At 49.5% G+C, this 13,531-nt stretch overlaps 1 protein-coding gene across 4 annotated transcripts in view; it reads right to left on the bottom strand.

The window, feature by feature from the left end:
• Nucleotides 1-13,531, bottom strand: part of UNC13A (unc-13 homolog A) — a 64,778-nt gene that overhangs the window by 13,366 nt on the left and 37,881 nt on the right. For 2 of the 4 annotated variants that reach the window (XM_041760331.1, XM_041760329.1), the window contains exons 25-38: nucleotides 13,245-13,379; nucleotides 11,159-11,292; nucleotides 9,767-9,852; nucleotides 9,453-9,579; nucleotides 8,591-8,687; nucleotides 8,080-8,223; nucleotides 7,227-7,310; nucleotides 6,647-6,724; nucleotides 6,336-6,424; nucleotides 5,724-5,876; nucleotides 4,466-4,589; nucleotides 3,501-3,506; nucleotides 1,666-1,704; nucleotides 507-536 (exon numbers count right to left, since the gene is read on the bottom strand). In XM_041760331.1, the coding sequence (XP_041616265.1) occupies nucleotides 507-536; nucleotides 1,666-1,704; nucleotides 3,501-3,506; nucleotides 4,466-4,589; nucleotides 5,724-5,876; nucleotides 6,336-6,424; nucleotides 6,647-6,724; nucleotides 7,227-7,310; nucleotides 8,080-8,223; nucleotides 8,591-8,687; nucleotides 9,453-9,579; nucleotides 9,767-9,852; nucleotides 11,159-11,292; nucleotides 13,245-13,379 (1,326 nt within the window). The remainder of the gene's footprint in view (nucleotides 1-506; nucleotides 537-1,665; nucleotides 1,705-3,500; nucleotides 3,507-4,465; nucleotides 4,590-5,723; nucleotides 5,877-6,335; nucleotides 6,425-6,646; nucleotides 6,725-7,226; nucleotides 7,311-8,079; nucleotides 8,224-8,590; nucleotides 8,688-9,452; nucleotides 9,580-9,766; nucleotides 9,853-11,158; nucleotides 11,293-13,244; nucleotides 13,380-13,531) is intronic. The other 2 variants (XM_041760330.1, XM_041760332.1) reach the window with 2 other exon arrangements.

A 13,531-nucleotide genomic window follows, 5' to 3' on the forward strand; every position in this document is an offset into this window, starting at 1 on the left:
GGTTAACAGGGGCACCTACACTAGCTCGGGGGCTGGGGTAGGCCTAAGTATCGATGAGGTCCTGCATTTACTGGGCTCTGGGGTGGTCTGGGGTCCTGAGCAGGGCTAGGCAGGAAGGAGGCCCATTTACAGCTGAGATGATTGGAATCACATTGACGGTCTACCAGCTGGCCAGTGGGAGCTGCCCCTACTAACATCCTTACTATCGGCCTGGCTGTGGCCACTTTTTTGATTCCTTGTCTGTAATTCCCTGAGGCTGTCCTGAAGCACAGCGACTTAGGAGCCCAGCTATCTGGTCCTCAGTTTCCCTTGCCACACCCTCCTCCCCTCCTGCCTCCCCCCACCCACCACCCTCACGAGCAAACCAGACAGACAAAGGAAGAAGAGACCACAAATGGGTTCACAGTGCGCCCCCAGACGGCAAGGACCACAGAGGTGGAAGGAGGCACGGGGTGGGGAGGGGGACGGGGGTGGGAGCCAGACAGACAGTGAGAGGCTGGTCTTACATCTGAGTGGCTTGGCAATTTCACCCTGCCCTGTGGAGAGAATCAGGCGGAGGTCAGAGTTTGGGTGGCTGTTGGGAGGATGCTCACTGGGGCTTCCCTGCCCTCTCAAAGCACAGTCCCGCTCCCCAGCCCACAAGCTGCCCCCCAGGTCCTGAGTCTAACACTGGGCCCCCTCCCCAGCTAGGCACCTTCCCTTGTCTCCCACTGGGGGCTCTGGCTGGACTCCCCGACTGCCAGGAGGCTACAACCAGCCCATCACCTGGGGACAGCCTGCCTAGGGATGGGGTGCCTTGGAGAGGGGGAGAGAAGAGAAAGGGCTTGGGTTTCTCTCCTCCCCCAACTCCCAAGACTTTTTCCCACAGGGCTGCTTCTAAAAGAAATGTACTTATGGGTATCACGAATTCCCTCAATGTGGAGACACACACCCGAGCACATCCACACAGGTGCAGAAAGTTTACACACACGCACGCATACACACTTGGATCAGCACACAAAAACACATACACACAGAAGAACTCACACATTAAAATACACACATGGACCCCTAAACACTTCCACATGTGTGCACAGTCACACACATAAGCTCACACACTCACCCCTACATGGATGCACTTACATGTATATAGTGCCTGGCACATTGAATATGTGCCCCTCCTCAAAGGGCTAAATGAGTGAGTAGGGAAGCTTGTGTGCTCACAGGTATGATAGTTCCTACATGAATGCACAGCAAGGGCAACTGTTCATGTGTTGCCACAGCTCCCATCTCCTTACAACAAATACCCATTAGAACAACAACAACAAAAATCTACATGAAAAACAACATGTGTCTCAGTCCAGGGCAGTAGTCCAGGGTCCGGGCCCTACTCAAAGCCACAGAATTTCAGCTGAGCCCAGGGCTGAGATAAGCCCTTTGGGTTTTGTTATAAGAGGGTGGGAGCCGTTTGTGCCAATGTTTGTTCACACATGGACACCTACTCCAAGCCATGACCCTGGAGAATCAACTCATCTCTAACTTCTGGTTTTCTGGGACTTGGCTAGGACACCTGCCTTTACCTGTGATCCCAGCTGACCTTCCTACCCATGTACACGGACACACACATGCACACACACACCCAGACACCAGAGCTCAGGACCTCAGCACAGATGAGGCCCTCATTACCTTTTCTAATCCCTTGCCATGTTTTCTCAAGAGGGTGCCCTGCAGAGACAACGTCACAGGGTGATCAACCTGGCAAGCCATGTGGGGTGGGAACCCAGGGTGATCACACGTACTCACGGGGACAGGAGGTAAGGGGCATCTATACCGCACAGGGCGCTGATGGCTGGGTTGCATGGAGGAATGTGTGTGTACCTTAATGACCAACTCTTAAAAGCTATAAGAGTCAGAGAGATAGGAAAGAGAAAGAGGAGAAATAGAAATACAGAGCCAGAGAGAAAGAAGTCACTGCCAAAGTATGATCCGTTTATGTTTACTGTATATATGAGGATCTTGTTTCTTGGGTCAACAGGTGATCAAATAGGCTCCAAATTCAGGTAGGTCTGAATTTGGAACCTGACTCTGGCATGTTTACTATGTGGCCTTGAGCAAGTGACTCCTCCTCTCTGAGCCTCAGCTTTCCTCTTCTGCGAAACGGGAATAATAATATCCACCTCACTCAAAGGGTTGTCATGAATGTAGGCTGTACAGCAACTACGAGGTCGAGCATACAAAGAATCATCAATAGGGACGCCTGGGTGGCTCAGTGGTTGAGCGTCTGCCCCTGGCTGGCTCAGGGAGTGATCCCGGGGTCCCAGGATCGAGTCCCACATCAGGCTCCCTGTGCCTTTCTCCCTCTGCCTATGTCTCTGCCTCTTTGTCTCTCGTGAATAAACAAAAACAAGATCTTAAAGAAAAAAACCCACAAAGAATCATCAATAAATCCTTTTAGCTCCTTGCCCATAAACACACTGAATCCCTTTAGCTCCTTGCCCATAAACACACTGTTGTTGGGTATCCTGCCACCAGATGGTTACAGCCAAAGACCCAGACTGCAGCCACCAAGAAGTGAGATGAACGCTCGTGAACTTTTGACAGGTGAAATCTTATAATTGTCTTGTCCACAAAGGGGGGGAGGGGACTCTGAGGTGGTTTTATTGATCTCTGCCCTCCTGTGTGTCTACATATTACTACCATCACCAACAATATCAGCTCTAATTTAGTGAGCACTGCCTCAGGTAGTCACAGAGATGAGACTTTAATGCATCATCCCGTTTGGTTCTCACAACAACCCTCCGAGAGTTATTACAGGTAACCTCTTTTTCCAGACAAGGAACCGGAGGTTGGGAGGTGAAGTGACTTCCCAAGGTCACAGAGTGGCTGGGCTGGGATTTGACGCCAGGTCTGCCTGCCACCACAGTCACAAATGCTGTCTCCCACCTGGGTGCCTGGGTGTGTGTCTGGGATTCATGTGATCATGCGGTGGGAGTGGGAAGGCAGGGGTGGTGGTGGTGGGGGTTGGGGGGTCTGTGCCTAACAGCTGAGTAGGGACTCGGGGGTGGGGGTGGGGGCCTGTATTTTGTGTGGCTGTTAACAGTTGAGAGCCCAGCGAGGACGTTCGAGAACTCCGTTGACTTTTAGCCTCCTTCTAGCTTCAGAGAGGGACCAGTATCCAGCTGGAGTCAGAGCATGGGGGTGAGGGTGAATCCCAAGTAAGGGATGAAGTCAGATGTGAGATGCTGGCCTTAGGCTTGGGGTTTGGGAGCCCTAAGGCACCTCCTGGGTACTTAACAATGGGGCGGGGTGGGCGGGCGTGGCCTCCCTCCCTCCAGGCCCCGCCCCCTCCCCATGCCCCGCCCCAGACAAACACAGGCACATCTAGGCGGGAAGTGGGACAGTGGGTGGGAGGCCGGTGGGTGAGGAGGGGGCACTGGGTGGGGTGGGTGCAGCCACGCGGTGGGCCGAGTCCAGACACAGAGCGGACGGACAGACAGACGGACAGAAGGGCCTCTACTTACGATCATCTGTCAGCCGAGATGGGGGCGGGGCGGTGGGGGAGGGGGGAATAAGTCATCATGAGTCTCCCAGGAAGGCCAGGGAGGGGGCGGAGACGGCACCGAGGGGCGGACCCCGTGCCCCTGCCCAGCCCAGAGGAGACAGGCAGGTGACAGGTGACGGGAGGTCTAAAGCCTCCCCCACCATCCCCCACCATCGGTGCCTCTTGGCGGCCCTGCCCACCCTCTCCGAGCCTCCCCCGACCACCCAGGAACGTCCTCTCACTCTGTACTGTGCCATCAACCCATGTGCCATTGCCGTCCTCAGGCCCGCACACCTCCCTGGAGGAACCCACACCCAGCCCACCCAGCCACACCCCTTCGCAGATGTTGAGGTTCACCCAATCCCACCTGGAAGCCTGATCCCTGGGGATCACGGTCTCTGGGCTTTTCCCAAAGGATTCTAGAGGCATGGTCCTGGTCTGTAGATGAATGCTGACCTCTGCTTGACCTCTCTGACCTTGGATGCTCTCTGTAACCTCTGGCTGACCTCTGGGAGCCCTGTGTTCTATTGGTCTCTGATCTTCCAAGTCCATGGTATCTCCCCTCCTTGTCTCGTGATTGACCCCAAAAAGCCCTTTGATGAACCCACTGACCCATATGACCTCTGTGATCCATGGATGCCATGATCCCCAAGTTGACCTCTTTATTTTCTGGGTGATCTCCGACCTTTGTATGCCTTATTGATCCACATATGACTTCTGTGTCCCTTAGACATCTCTTAACTCTACGTGACCTCTTTGACATTTATATATCTGACCCATGAATGACCTATTTGACTCTTTGGTGACTTTTGATCCATAGGTGACCTCTCTAATCTTTGAATGGCCCCACTGACCTCTGAGCCCCATTGCCTTTGGCATCAAGTTCTCTGGGCTCCCACAGGGGAGGCTGCCCAGGAATCCCCTCTGGCCCCCTGTGGGCCTCACCGTCTGGTCAGTGAGGGGCGGCAGAACGATGGTCTTCTCCATGGTGTTCATGACCAGCTTCCACAACTCCTTTAGCACCCGCTTCAGCACCGTCTTCTCACAGATTTTGGCAAAGAGAGTCAGGCTGGAGATGAAGGGCAGGTCTGAGAGATGGCCCACCTGGCTCTAACCTACAGAGCCCCCTTTCCTGAACAAATGGGCAAGGTGGGAAAATGCTCCAGAGGGCACAGAGCTTGTACAGGGACCCCTGAATGGGGCCTGATGGATCCCATTGACCAGAATGATCTGATGGGGCTATGAAGCATGACACACATGAGGAGTAAATGGTGACTGGACAGGTCAGCAGGGGCCAGGCTGGAAAGGGACTCAACACCTGGGAGGAAAGCCTGGGCCTCAGCATGAGGGCAGTGAAGAACCATGGAGTGTTCATGAGATACATAGACTTTTCTGTTCGAAAGAAGCGTGGAGGGTAAGCTGGAAGAGGAAGGCTGGAGACTAGGGACTGTGAGTGGGCTGGGACCATGTTCAGGCAGAGGGGAAGGGATGGTATAGGAAGAGGGCAAACTTGAGAGGGAAAACAAGAATTCGAGACTGGATATATGAGGGTTCAAGGAGACCGAGTAATCAATCCACCATGATCCATCCAACAACTGACCCACCCATCCTCCAAACTATCCCTCCCCCAAATTTAATGACCCCTCCAACTTTTTTCTTCTCCCCTCCTCCCTTGCTCCCTCCTTCCCAGCCAACTTTCTATCCATCCTCCATCCCCTCTTTCCTTCCCTCCCTCCCTTCCACCCATTCATCCATCCTCTCATCTACACTTCCATCCATTTTTCCTTATTTCAATCTATTGATCCATTCGTCCATCCATCCATCTGGTTATTCATCCGTCCATCCAAATACTTACCTAACTATTCATTTACCCATCCATCCCTCCTTTTATTCATCTACCCTCCATCTAGCCTTCCAAGCATTTATCTTTTAATCTACCCATCAATCAGCGCACTCATTTCTCATGTCATCTATCCATCCAACCACTGTCCATTCACCCATACAAATATTTACTCACAGTCCTTCCAACCATTTACTCACCCATATTTCTATCCCTTCATACCTCCACCCACCCACCCATCCAAACCATACAACCACTGCCCAGCAAACATGCCCTGAATGTCCTCTCCAGGCCAGCCCTAGGTCTCTGAGGCCCCATCCTTGAACTCTTCCTGGCCATCTTAGTCTACCCAGCCTGGCTTACTTGCTGTCCAGCAGGTCCATGATGGGTTGCAGCACATTGTCAGCATCCTGGGCCACACTGCTGCAGGCACTGGCTGGCACATTGCCTGTGCCCTTCACCTGGCTGAGGATGTCACCCATCTGCTTTACGCACTCCTCGATGTGTGGCTGGAAGCTGGGGGCATAGAAGGAAGGAGCTCAGACCACACTCTTCAGGCCTCCCAGAGAAAGGGCCAGATGAGGTCTCAAAAGCTGACCCATGGACCTTTATGTTTTTATCCTGAGCATCAAGGAGCCATGGCATATAACTGAGCAGGGGATGACGTGGTGTTTAATAGCAGAATTGGGCACTGGGCTGAGACATTCACTTGTGCTATTTATCTCACTGCACAGTCCTACCCAGGTACTATTACTATTATCCTCATTCTACAGATGAGTGAACTAAGGTTCAGAGAAATTAAATGACTCACCCAAGGCTACATAGCTAGTAAGTGGTGAAGCCAGGATTGAACTCAGCTCTAACTCCGAGCCTGAAGTCTTCACCACTACATCTGCTGAGTCTCTGGATGCCCCAGGTTTAGAGGTGTGGGGGCTACCCCCTCCTGTCTGCTCCCAGCCCTGGAGATGTCCCCACCTGGTAGCAAACACCCGGCTGAGTTCGTCCAAGACATTGTTGAGCTTCACCTGGAGCTCCTTCAAGATGTCACTGGCCTCGGCATCCAGCTGAGGATGGAAAAGGGATAGCAGGTCAGGTTTATAGAGCAACCACATAAATGGGGTATTCACCCATCCAACACAGGGAAAGAGATCCCAAGGGGCTGGGGAGGCAACAGGCACAGATGGTGAAGCTGCTTGCTTGGGTTAGAGGGAGTAGTTGAGCGGGAATTCATCAAGGGCCTGCAGGGATGCAGGGTACGTGATGACCCTGCCTGGGCTTCGCCTCACCTCCTTCCCTCCCATGGCTTCGAACATCTTCTCTAGCTGCACTCGGAGCTGCTGAGTATTGTTCATGAGGATGCAGGGCTAGGGATGCAAAAAGAGCAGGGAGTCAGAGCTCAGTACCCTTCCCCAGAGCCTCCCCCATCCACTGCCAGGGACCCCAGGATGGTTTCAGGGTCTGAGTCCGGAGGAAGAATGAAAGACAGCATTTGGGACCAGATTTCTGGGAATGTTGGGGAAGGGGGTGTCTCGAGACTGGCAGAGGGAAACAGGGCTAAGTAACTTCCCTAGGGTGGGCTAGGCTTCTGGGAGTAGCAGGAAGGGGGAGAGTTCCTGTCACACACCCATATTCTCCCACATGGGCTCAAAGCTTTGCACACTTACATCCATACACCCTGAAGGCTTCATTCGCAACAATGACACACTGAAGGCATGTGCCCTCACCTCCAGATCCCCCCAGACACACACAGTCAGGTACACGGACACACAGCTGGACACACATAGACACAGAGCTCAGGGAAGGATGGAGCCTTGGGGGTACAGAATGGGGCTGAGAGGGGACAGGATAGGGTCCCCCACAGGTCACCACTTTCTCCTTCTCCTTGGAGCAGTAGGAGGCGAAGTCCTTGGAGATGATGTCTGCGTACTGGAGGAGCACATTACTGATGGTCTGGGGAGGACACAGATGGGGTGAGAATGGGGGCTGGGGCTGGGCAGGTCCATCAAGAGTCACTAGTGAGATCAGGGATGAACCCAAACCCCTAAGAGAACTTAAGATGGACCACTTGAATGGGTGAATTCTCTACCCAAGATGACCCTCACAACCAAGAGGAGACACCACCAGGTAAGGATGACTATTTTATGTAGAGTCAGCTCTTTCACAGAGCAATCAACCATCATATTAACCCAGCTCCAAGAACAAGCATGACTGGATCCCAGACAGAATCCCAATTCCTACTTACAGTCCTCAAGTTCAACTCAGCCTAAAGCCAATTAGCTGGAACCCTCAATGCCAGTTAGATGGTCCCAACCTCCAACCTCACCCCAAGGCCCGCCATAATTCTACATTAATCCCAACACTCACTCCAACCTCAATGCCAAATTGAATTTCTATACTAATAGTAACCCTAAACCCAAACCCAAGCTTAATCCCATCCTCAACCTTGACCCCATCTCCAAATTCAATTCCAACTTTAACCACGGCCCTGACATCAACTCCAAACTCAACCTAAATGCTGTCCCCAATCAAAACTCCAACATTGATCTCAACCTCAACCCCTATCTCACTGATATCACCAACCCCAGCTTTGACCTCAATCCCAATCTTAACCCCAGTCTTGACCTTGATCCCAATAGCAATTTCAACTGCAACCTCAACCTTGACCCTATCCCAATTCCTCATCTGGACTCCATCCCTAATCCCACTTGCACTCCCATACCTTGGCAAAGCGCCTCATATAGTGCCCCACAATCTGGGGGTCAGGACACTCGAGTTTCTTGATAATCTCAAAGCTCTGGTTGAGCTGGGAGAAGACATCCACCACGGAGCAGGAGAATAGGGCATGCTCTGATGTCTGCTGGAACTGTAGTGGGACGGAGGCCAGAAAGGAAGAGAGGGGTCAGAGCCAGACAGTCCCCAGCATCCAACCCCCCTGCTCTCCATGGGGAAAGCCAGAGACCAACTACCCTGGAGTGAGATGAATAGTGTGCAAGGGTGACTTAGATGTGGACACAGAGGCTATGGGGAGTGTGGGGCTTCCAGCTTGATGAATTTTCATTCATTTGTTGAATGAACACTTTCAACACTATGAACAAGACGAAGATGGTGGCCATCTTTCAGACTGGCTTCATCTCAAGTGTAATTTTTGACCTCATATTGGATCCCAATGGGCCTCAGAGGGAGACCACTGTGGGCACACTAGGGCCTTGATCATGGGCCAGTGTCCTCACCCCATCCTTCTTGTCTCGCTCCAGGGCCCCATGTAGGAAATCCCGGGACACCTCCTCATTCTCGTCCAGCCATTGGATGACAAAGGGCTCAAACCACCTGGAATGGAGAGCAGGGGTGGGGTCTTGCCACCTCTCATCCCCTGACCCTCTCCTTTGCCTGGTTCTTAACGGTACTTGGGCAGGTCCTTCTCTCCCTTGAATTCATCCTGTGGCCTTGGGTGGGTACCCCCCTGCTTCCCTACCCCACCAGGCCTCGGTTACTTCAGCCACGAAATGGACCTCGTGGTCACTGTCAGGGCAAGGCTCATACTTGCAGGGTTCATGGTTCAGATAAACTACCCATGGGCAAGTGGATTCCCTCTGTGGGATCCCATTACCTGTACAACAGAGGAGTATCTATCCCACAGTGCTGCTGTGAGCAGTGAATGACACAACACATAGTAGGTCCTCGGTAAATGGTGACCACCATCCTGCTCTCCAACACAGCCCGTGAGTCAGACATCCAGAGTTCAAATCCTGGCTCCGTCACTTATTGGATGTCACCTTGGGCAAGTCCTTCAGCATTAAACTCTCCATTTTCTCATCCCCAAAATGGGAATTATAATGCTCCCATCTTATAGAATTGTCAAAATGATTAAATGAGAAAAGGCACATAGGACTGCTCAGTGCAGTTTCTGATACTTATAAATATTAATTGTCGGGGCTATAGGAATCCATAGTCCAATGGCTGAAAATAGAGACTACTAGGTTTGAACCCCACTATGCCCTTGATGCCCAGGGTACCCTGAGTAGGTCAGCTCTCATCCCTGGGCCTCAGTCTATCTGTCCGTGCTATAGTTCTGGCTTGGGGCAAGAGACTTACGCAGGGTACTCAGGCACGCGGTCCTTGAAGGCAGGAAGCTCTGCCACATACTCATTGTACAGCCACTTAACCTTGAAGTGTAGGTTCATGTAGTCAGCGCTCTTGCATAGGCGATGCTTGTCATGCTCTGGTAGGGTGAGAATGGAAGTGGCTCAGTCAGGAGGGTCTCCACTCTCTGTCTTGGCAGCACCTACTCTGGCCATCACAGGTGTCCAACCTCAAGCCTGAGGGTGCTCACAGCCTCGGAGGGGATACTACTGAGGCACAACTACCTTTATAGCCAGGCTGGCAGACATGGGGATGAGAGTACTCACCCTCCATGGCATACTTCATGTCCTGGGCAAACAGGTTCCACATCACTTCGGCACTGATTTTACCCACGTTCAGCTCCTGGGGAAACCTGGAGAAGGTCATAGAATAATGAAACCTTGCCAGATGGAAGCAAGATGGCACAGGCTGCTTTGGCCTTCCCACCCCAGAGGGTAGTGCAGGATAGACAGGGGGATCTGGGTTCAAGCTCCCTCAAAGCCACTGACTTGCTGAGTGGCTCTGAACTGAAGCCCTTCTTCTCCATGAGCCTCCACCCATCTATCTCTCCATCCCTTCATCCATTCATTTACCCAGTCATCCACCTTTCTACATATTCATTCTCTCACTCATCTGTCTATCCACTCATCCATCCATCCATCAATCCATTTCTCCATCTAATCAGCCATCCATTCTTTTATCTACCCTTTCATCCTTCCACCAATCTATCCATTCATCCACCTATTCACCCACTCACCCATCTATCATCCATCCATCCATCCAACCATCCATCCATCCATCCATCCATCCATCCATCTATCCATCCATTTCTCCATCCAATCAGCTATCCATCCATTCCTTTATATACTCATTCATCCTTCCATCAACCAATCCATCCATCCATCCACCTATTCATCCAACCATCTACCCACCCATCTGTTCATCTCTCCATTCAATCATATCTCCATCCATCTGCCCATACATGCATCCACCCTTAGCCCATCCATTCCAAATCCCTGATCTTAACTGAATATCTAACTAACCAAGAGATATTGGCACACCAGAGTTAGGAGCCCCTCTAGCACTCAGAGAGAAATAAGACACAGCAGTTCATTTAGCTAACACAGATGAAAACTCTACAAATGTATAAATCTACAAACCAAAACTATGTACATACACACAATTACACAATATACAATATTGTATATTGAAGTGCATTCCACAATTGTATGCATATATACAATTAAACCCATAGGCTACAATATACAATGAATTACATCTACATACAATATATAATGCAATTTAAATGTAAAACATTTAGTAGAGTATCTAGCATATAGGAAATACTTGAGCAACATGTCTATTATTACTTATGAACCTACACACACACATTCAAAATTATATATATGTACACATTGTTATTCACACAAATCAATACATACAAAATATATGCCTGATTACACCAGCAATTGTATACATACACACAGTTTCATGTATATGTTTGTAAACTATGCCATATTTCATTCAGGCACAACCATACCTACAGTTGCCTCTAGATAGACATCATATTATGTGTAATTAGACATGATCATCTTTACACATAAGACACAAAATTGTGCACACATACGTACGCACATAATGACCTCCGGAAAATTAACTGCACAGATAACACAACTCACTGGTTGAGGCAGGGAGTGTAGGAATTCTTGTCTTCCTCAATGATGGACACTATGAGAGTGATCAGCTTGGACCAAAAGTCAAGGTTCTTGATGCTGGGTCCCTGTTCCTCTGGGGGAACTTCTCCCTTCTTGGCCTAGAAGGGGCAGTGGAGACATTGGCCAAAGGGGCTCAGGGATAGGTGCCTTGGTTAGTTCATTATTGTGAGACAGGAGGTTAGTGAGGAAGGGGTCCCATTAACACATGTGTGGTTCAGGTAGGAGAGCTGTATGAAAAGGAACTGAGTTCATGTAAACTGGCCCAAACAGAGATCATGTCCATGCAGCTCAACAAAGCTTTATTAGACTCAACTCATAAAAGTGAATAGAACTGAATTTAGTTGGAAAAAACTGAAGCCCACTAAACCAAATGGGGCTGAAATGAATGCCAATCAGGCCCATTTAGCTTAACAGATGGAGGTTCTCAGAATTAATTCAATGAAACTGAACTTGGGCCAATTATACTGAATGGAGTGGAATTAAACTTAACTGGATTGAATTAAACTCAAATGAATTCAATTGGATTGAGCCTAATCAACTCATCCAAGATCAACATCATCCTAAGTCAGAATAATGGAAATAAATCGACTTGAACTCAACCCAACCTAACAATCTAATTCAACTCAACTGAATCAATCCAATCCAATGTTATCTACTCAACCCAATCTAACATACTCAGGCCAGTTCAATCCAACTTTAGCCAATCAGTGAAAATGAATGTAGCTAATTCAACTGAAATGAGTCCAACTCAAACTAATTAATTTGAACTCAACTATGCCTAACCTAACAACCCATCTCATCCTAACTCAAGCCCACTCAACCCAGTCAAGAATAACTTCAAGTCAACTGAATAGAAATAAATGGATTTTTATTCAATTAGACCCTGCTAATCCAACTCAGTTCTGCTCAGTAATTAGCCAAGAGCAATGTTGAGTCACCTGAATAGAAATAAATGGGACTCAACTCTATAGTTGAACTAAACCCAACCCAATTTAATCCACTGCATCTCAACCCAATTCAGTTGAAAGTGACTTGATTTAAACTCAGATTGACTTCAACTTGAAGTCATCCTGAGTGTAAATGAACAAAATGAAATAAAATCTCACTAAATTGAGCTAATGTGTTATCTCCTATCAGAAACCCAAGGTGAGGAAGGGGCCACCTTAGCTCCCACAGTCTCCTCCAATTCCTCCATCCCAGGACTAATCACCCTAGGTTGAGTTTCAATCTATTTATCTTTCCCTTCTAAAAGGGTATAAGCTCCTCAAAACCTTATTGACAATCCTGGAATTATATGTGTAGATAAACACAGTTGAAAGATCTCATATAGGAACTCCTGGGTGGCACAGTGGTTGAGCAACTGCCTTAGGCTCAGGGTGTGATCCCAGTCCCGGGATCGAGTCCCACATTGGGGTCCCTGTGAGGCACCTGCTTCTCCCTCTGCCTATGTCTCCTCTTCTCTCTCTGTCTCTCATGAATAAATAAATAATCTTAAAAAAAAAGATCTCAGGGATCCCTGGGTGGCGCAGCGGTTTGGCGCCTGCCTTTGGCCCAGGGCGCGATCCTGGAGACCCAGGATCAAATCCCACATCAGGCTCCTGGTGCATGGAGCCTGCATCTCTCTCCGCCTGTGTCTCTGCCTCTCTCTCTCTCTGTGACTATCATAAAAAAAAAAAAAAACCTCAAATAAATTGAGTTGAAATGACCAAAACCGACCTCTACTCAAGAAATTAAATTCAACATTTATTGAATAGCGATTCCATTAGTGATTCTATGGGAGCACACTGTATGCCAAACTCAACTGAGTTTAACTAAAACTGAATTTATTGCGCATCTGTTGTCTATCAGATGCTAAGCACTTACCTACATTTTATCTAAAGATAGCATCTTTGAATTTTCTCCTCAATCCAGAGATATGGATTCATGACCCCATTTTACAGAGGGAGATACTGAGGCTCAGTTAAATCACTTAAGGAGGGTCAGACCTGGGATTTGGGCTGGGGTCTGGTTGGTAACCTCTATTCCTTTCTGCTTTATCTGGAGTCCTTACCGGGTCTGTCTGGTACTCCCGACTGTAGAGTTCATGACAGTTGTTGAAGATGTATTCATAAGTAGAGTTGAGGCAGGCTTTCACACAGTCTTTCACCACCTGGCTGGCTCGGGGTGGGCTCTGGAGTTCTTGCACCTAGAGGGAGGGAAACAGGCACAAGTTGGCCTGTCTGGGACAGGAGGACCCAGGAAGTAGCTACAAGTGGTTATGAGTTTGAGGAAATGTAGCAGCATGAAAGCAGAGGGTCATTGAAAAAGGGCACTACTCTCCAGGTGAAATGTTGCTTG

This window comes from Vulpes lagopus, chromosome 7, assembly GCF_018345385.1.
Source record: "Vulpes lagopus strain Blue_001 chromosome 7, ASM1834538v1, whole genome shotgun sequence".
NCBI classification, from domain to species: Eukaryota; Metazoa; Chordata; class Mammalia; order Carnivora; family Canidae; genus Vulpes; species Vulpes lagopus.